General features: G+C 44.2%; 1 protein-coding gene across 1 annotated transcript; it reads right to left on the bottom strand.

The window, feature by feature from the left end:
• Positions 1–1,448: 1,448 nt before the first annotated feature.
• LOC308081618 (sphingolipid delta(4)-desaturase DES1-like) lies at positions 1,449–2,420 on the bottom strand (the record flags this gene model as incomplete). Its single annotated transcript, XM_080457977.1, has 1 exon — positions 1,449–2,420. The coding sequence occupies one exon, from the start codon at positions 2,418–2,420 to the stop codon at positions 1,449–1,451; it is 972 nt and encodes a 323-aa protein (XP_080314103.1).
• Positions 2,421–7,361: the final 4,941 nt, after the last annotated feature.

The following is a 7,361-nucleotide window of genomic DNA, read 5'->3' as shown; positions in this document are numbered from 1 at the left end:
GTGCTTTTTGCTTTAGACTTTGAGTTTGATGATGCAGCATGTTTGCATTGTAGTATTGTTGTTGACTGATGAAGCAGCATGCACTGTTTACATTGTAGTACTGATGATGATGATTCAGCATGTTTACATTGTAGTTTACTGTAGATTATGCAGTATGCACTGTTTGCATTGTATATAGTACTGTTGTTGAGTGAGTCAACTATTAAGCTGATAGCGTCATTTTCTGTTTTACCACATCACAATCAGCATAATCATCAATAGAACTGACTGTGTGTGTGTGTGTGTGCGTGCGTGCGTGCGTGCGTGCGTGCGTGCGTGCGTGCGTGCGTGCGTGCGTGCGTGTGTGTGTGTGCGTGCGTGTAGCTGTCTATTCTTCAGAGGTCACTTGTTTCTTACAGGTTTAGAATACATTTCTCCAGCACTTTTTGAATGGAATGGTCTGCTCATATCATATCAATCATGTGGTTATATTACAAAAGCATTACTGTGTGTGTGTGTGTGTGTGTGTGTGTGTGTGTGTGTGTGTGTGTGTGTGTGTGTGTGTGTGTGTGTGTGTGTGTGTGTGTGTGTGTGTGCGTGTGCGCGCATGCGTGCGTGCGTGCGTTGGGGGAGACAAATAAAGTGGGATACATTTCAAGGCTATAGTCGTGCAAATCTTTGTCAGTCATATCAGTCATATATATTATAAATCAACCAAATAATACCGTGTCATATATTAAATATTATTATCAATGTGGTCTGGCATTATATCCCAGTGACTATGACTCACAGCTTACTGTACTTGACATTACTGGCAACCATTCCGCAGTAAAATAAAAAGGCAGATAATACATAGAATAGAACTGTGCACCCACGCTCATAGTGCTTACAAGTCGACACAGATAATTAGTGTTTTTACCACTGACTATTTTATGGCTGGATCTACACACCCACAGAAAAAAAGAAAAAAAGGAATTGGACTATCTGGCTCAATGTGGTACCAATCTATACACTGTCTAACAGGCAGAATGAAGCCTAATTTACACTTTGTCGCTCGACGGCACCAACGCCCTGACAGGCTGTCTTTGACAGGCGCCGCCTGTCAAAGACAGCCGATCAGGCTCACACAACGCCATGCTTTGTGTGCACTCCCTATTTGGGTCTAAGTCAAGTCTATGATGTCAGTCATGTATTGATATATCTATGACGTAAAGTATTGGGAAAGTCTATGATGTCAGACACTAAATTTGTTGGGCAAGGTTTCAGCCAGATTTGATCACCATTCACATCCACTATAAGTTTTTAGTTTTAACATGCAAAATCTGTGGAGGTACTTCCATGGCCTCATGGCAGTGTGCACAAGAAATACTAGCAAGACTATAGCCCTGAACAAACAGACACACACAGAGGGGGGGGAAACATAATCCTCCCCCTTTTGCCTTCGGCCTGGTGGAGATAAATCAGCCATTTTACTCTTGTTTGACGTCTCCCTTTAGCGTCCTCTTTACACGGGAGTAGGGGCTGAGCGTGTCGTCCATTATGAAGTCGTAGAGGACCTTCACCCACGACGTGTAGTGAGGCAGATCGTCGTAGTACTCCGCCGCGATCTGCTTCACCAGGGGCAGCCTGCGTCCCGGGATGCTGGGGAAGTCGTGGTGCTCGTTGTGGTACCCCACGTTGAAGGTGAGCAGGTTGAGACAGCCATAGTAGGAGTAGGTCTCGTGGCCCTTGAGGAACATGTAGTGCTCGGCGATGAAGTGGCCGGAGATGGGGTGGAGGCCCATCCCCAGCATGGAGCCGGCTAACATGTAGACCACGGGCTTGGCGCCCCACAGAGAGTACAGCGCCACGTCGAACGAGAGCTGGACGGCCGCGTTGACCACCTCCAGCTGCGCGATCGGCTTGGGGTTGATCGCGAGGGGCCGGACGGCGTAGAACAGCGGCTGGAGGATGACCCAGACGAGCTTGCGGCAGGGCGTGCAGAAGAACCACCCTTCGAAGTCGGTGGGGATGTCCACGTCCACGCCGTCGCCGCCCAGGTAACGGTGGTGGTCCAGGTGGTAGCGCTTGAAGGAGGCGGAGTAGGGCAGCCCGATGGGGAGGTTGGCGAACATGGCGAAGTAGCGGTTCCACATGGGCTTGTTGTTGCCGAAGGCGGTGTTGTGCGTGATCTCGTGAATGGCGAGGGTCATCGAATGATTGATGCAGCCTCCGAAAGCGTACGCCCAGAATAAGACCCATATCCAATCCAGGTCTTTGACCAGGTAGAACGCCATGAACTGGACGGCCACCATCATGCAAACAATCCATTTCAGTCTGGGGTCGGGTGCCATCAGAGACTTGATCTCTGGGTATTTGGCCAGAATCTCCTTCCTCCTGTCGGCGTGAGGCTGTTCGGTGTAGACCCACTCGTAATCCTCTCGGGTCACCCGGTTTCCCATTTCGTTTTGTTTAAAGAATGAATCTCAATGTTTAAAATGGAAAGATATGCTCCCCTGACAAACGCCGTTATCTAACAGACCATGCCAGACAGCCCTCTCTTCTCTCAGACTTGAAAAGTACTGGAATTTGACTGCAGTAACTTTTTTACCTCATGTTATTGTTGCCCTTTATATAAAACACAATCTATGACATCAGTACTATGACGTCAGTACTATGACGTCAGTACTACGATGTCAGTACTACGACGTCAGTACTACGACGTCAGTACTACGACGTCAGTACTACGACGTCAGTCATTTGTCATTTCCATATTTGGGCGTAAAACCGAGGAAATTCCATATTTGGTATATATTAATATTAAATGCATTTTAAAGCGTGGAGAATCACTGCCTATATGGTTGAGAGGTTACTACTGAAGTTGCTGGCCTGAGCAGTACCAAGCACACAGGACATCAAGTTAAAACAAACATCACATTATTTCTGCTCCACCATTTATGGATTGCAATGTAATGTAATGTACAGTATAAACTCACAAGCACTACGTTTCCAAGGCAGCAATCATCTGCATGGGCATCAAACAACTTGCAGTGTGCATGTCTTTGACAGTATTTCTCGGTTTTTAATACACTGCAAACTGAACAGTTGAGACGAGAGTCAATTTCTGACAAATCTAATTTAGACTCGCCGTGAAAATCCATTTAGATGTTTTCAGTTCCTCCAGCATGTTTATTGTTGTTGTCTAATCTACCAAATGAATACATTTCTTACCCTATGAAACCTCTTGCAAATTATATATTCATTTTGGTCTTTTTTGTTGTTTTTGTTTTCTTCTTTTTTTGTTACATCTATTTTATGGCTTGCTTGTAGAAGAGGGTGATTTAAGTTGTTACTGTATATCAGTGGTTTACAATATTTTTTCTGGATCAGGGCCCACTTGAAAAACTGCGAGTGTTTGTTCAATGTTTTTCAGGTCAAGGACCCCTTAGCTGATAGAAAGACACAGCATCAAACAATAAATCAATCAATCAATCAATCACTTACACAACCTTTAACATTGTTCTTATAATGTCTATTAGTATAGTATGCCAACCTATAGAGCATCGCAGTTCCCGCCCCTTCCGGGTTCCACCGCAAAATACTCAATGCATTTTTCCCATTGACATTTCCAAAAACATTTATATCAATTAATTTAAGCCTAGAATCAAGCCATCCAGGGTCCTGGTGAATCATGACCATAAAACGTTTGATTCTGTGATTATTTTTTTTTGAAAACGGCAAAACAAAGGGTATTTATTAAATATAGTATATCATATAATTAAATATAAAATAAATCACAGAAAAAAAACGTTTTATGGTCATGATTCACCAGGACCCTGGATGGCTTGATTCTAGGCTTAAATTAATTGATATAAATATTTTTTTAAATGTCAATGGGAAAAATGCATTGAGTTTTTCCTTCCGGCACCAGGAAAAACCAGGAAGTGGGCGGGAACTGCGATGCTCTATAGTATGTCCATTTAAGGGTGGCTTACTAATGCCGGAATAGTGCATAAGGGACACAAGAAGTCTCTGAAATTGGTTTTGAGAATTAGAACACAGGGGAGAGAACGGAGGACACTGGACAGTGGAAAGGGTTGGAGCGTGCTCTGGGGCCACCAAAATGCCCTTTTGACCCGCGCTGTCAACAAGATGCTGCTGCTTGCTTTTTATGCTGCCATCTTCCTCAATAAGAAACCTTTTATGCTTCACCCAGGGTGGAATAGAATCTTTCCACCACAGGCCACAATCGAACATAATCTTTGGCTTGGACTGCTGTATCACATCAGCAAGGGGGTATAAGACAACAGAGAACTGAAACAACATTCAGACATTACTTTACTACTGTACATGAGAGCTGTTTAGTCTTTGTGCCACTGCTGCCGTCCCCGGCATTCACTCTCTTGACCCCCTGTCCTTGTTATCGGCTCTAACAGATGCATTTAGCCTACATGGATCAAACATAACACAGTTGATTAGGTTCTGTACACATTAATTGTTCTCCATGAACAAGACAGGGTCTAATAACGCTGTGGCTTCCCTGTGTCAGTACAAAAATTAGGGAGGGGTGCACTCTGGCGTCTTCAGTGTGATGGCAGTCATCTAAAAAAAAACTCCATATTTTGGGTTTTGGAGGGGCTATACATAGACATGCACATCAAGGAAACCCTGAGGGTCCCTAGACCCCACTTTGAGAATCACTGTTATAGACATTATAGACGGCCTACCCCTTCGAGGCCATGCCATAAAAAAAAACCCTACAGATTAGGCTACATCGGTACAGAGATAACAGCAAATTACTGAAACTTCCAACGAATCATTAGCTCAGATATTACAGTTCTAGAACTGTGATGACAACAGAGCCAGTGACGAGGTCCCGGTTCAAGGTAGGAATGTAAACAAAGCGTTCTAAGCCGTCAACCGCTGCGAGTCAGCAAAGACATGACTTCCAGTAGCAGAGAAAAAACAATGCCGCCCCCGCATGGTATGAAATCCCTCTCTGGTAGAGCCTCAACAAATATGTACACAATGCATCTATTTGCCCTTTAGTTTTCTTCCATTCTATGGTTACAGTTGGCCTTAAATATATTTTTGCTGCTTTTCTGGCCTGAACTGCTTCAATTCCTCTGGGCGGAATGTTGTTTGCCAGTGTTTATTTCTTGTCCAAACTCCAAATAAAGTTGTTTACATTGATTTCAAGCCAGACAGACATTTAGGCCAATAAACACAAAACGTCAGACCAACAGCCCACCAACAGGACTCATGTGCTCTGTCACCTGTGTTTGTGTGTCCTCGTACGCATTGTTGGAAGAATGTGCGAGTGCTTTGTGGCATCCTCTTGTGCAAGTTGGAAGAATGCATGACTGTGTGTGCACGCTGGAACAATGTGTGATACCAACATTGCGGGGACCATTATGTCCCAGCTGTGCTTTACAGTTATCGCCTAGTGGCCTGAAAACTACATTGTTACCTTGAGCGATGGGTATTTGATACCAAGAAATCTATTGTGGTTGAACCTCACTGCAAGGTGACGACAACAAAACAATTGTAGTCATTTCAACACATTTTCTTGTACAATAATATCTCTCTCCCATCTTAAATCGATTAGAGATTGAAGTGTTTACTCAAAGACATTCGTGGCTATGTAGGAACGCAGGTTCCGATGGCACTCAAGTCGAATTGTGATGGACACAAAAGAATAGTAAGTATGTACTACTCAGACATGTGTACTCAGTTACATGACTAACGGTGAAAAACGTACTCAAACTTTTTACTAAACTCATTGAGTGCCCAAATTATTTCTGGCTATTTCTGGCCAGTGCGATTTAATTTTTTATTTTTTCTCAAAGCAAAAAAAAAAGTGCTTTGGAAGCGAGATACTAGCCTGGTAAACCCCCTCCCTCCGGAAATCTCATTTGCATTTGATTTCAGGGAGGTCTGGGATTGCGTAGGGAGTAAGGCTGCCCGAACACTGCGTGTTCGAACCAATCAGCGGGCTGCTAGGGGCGGGATGATCATCCAATCACCTGCCTAGTAGCTTGAAAAAATGAAAAAACTGTCTGTCATCGATTCTGCGACCGGAGTCTCAGATGGGAAGTAGGCTGTGAAACAAATGTGTGTCGCAAGCTTCTTCCATTTGACGGTGTCAGGTTAGCGAGATACAGCCTTTTTTCAGTAATAAGTTAAACAAGGAGTGGATGGAGCTGCAAATCTTCAGATAATGATATCTTGGGTTCTGCACAACTTCTTTTTTTTTTACTATTTTTTACGTGATTGGCACGTTGCACCATAGCGGTAAAACACGTGAAACACGTGAATGGCACTCAATGAGTTAAGTAAACGTATCAATACTGCAATATAGAAATACTCTGTTACAAGGAAAGGTCCGAATTCAAAATGTACTTGAGTAAAAGTACAACATTATTGGCATCGAAATGCAGTTAAAGTACCAAAAGTAAAAGTACTCATTTTGCAGAATGTCCCATTTCAATGTATATATATATTTTTTTAATAGCAGATCTACAAGCTCACAATGCGTCGCATTGCGACACATTGTGAGCTTGAGGCAGCTTGATGTACAAGTACACGCCCTGGCCTGGACATGATGCTAGTATGTCACAGGGGACATTACCACCAATCCAACGCTTGATGCTGAGTGCCAAGCAGGGAGGCATTGGGTCCCCCTTTTATAGTCTTTGGTATGACCGGCCCGGGTATCGAACCCCAACCTCACAATCTCAGGGCGGACACTCTAACCACGGATCAGGCCAAGGACCCCCTAGCTGAGAGAGAGAGAGAGATGAAGCAGGGACCCCCACTACATATTGTACTCATGTTAAATGTGTGTTTTCAGACATTTCACCACGTAAACCTTCAATACTTTGTAAACTTGACCATTGGTCTCGTGTACTAGGGTCTGCTCTTTTTTCACAGCAAACCTCTTTGCCGAAAATAGCCGATTTACAAGTTCTTGAACATACCTACTGACCTCCCCTACATCCATTAACACATAAACAGACCTCGCCTACAACCATTAAGAACATGGATATACAGACCTCCTACGCATTAGCAATACCTCAGCACACAGTTGCAACGCTATATGGAAATCAACCCCCCCTCTGCCTCCCAGACCTTTGACCTCCATCTGGAGACAATACAGTAAATGGTGTGTGAAAGGAAATGATCGCCGCCCTTGTGGGTCGGCTGCTCCGTGTCAGCGCACGCTCTGCCCTGCAGGGGTCAATGTGCAATTACACCTGAGAGAGCTTCTGCAGTCTTACTACACCGTATTAGTGCTGGTTCAAGTGGTTAGCGTAAAAAAAAAAGGTCCCTATCAAACAAAGATTTGGTGGACCCCCTATAGTAACTCTGAGGACCCCTCTAGGGGCCCCCGGACCCCCTGT

Source organism: Gymnoscopelus braueri, assembly GCF_963280865.1.
Source record: "Gymnoscopelus braueri genome assembly, contig: SCAFFOLD_451, whole genome shotgun sequence".
NCBI classification, from domain to species: Eukaryota; Metazoa; Chordata; class Actinopteri; order Myctophiformes; family Myctophidae; genus Gymnoscopelus; species Gymnoscopelus braueri.
This window is presented reverse-complemented; position numbering and strand designations above follow the sequence as displayed.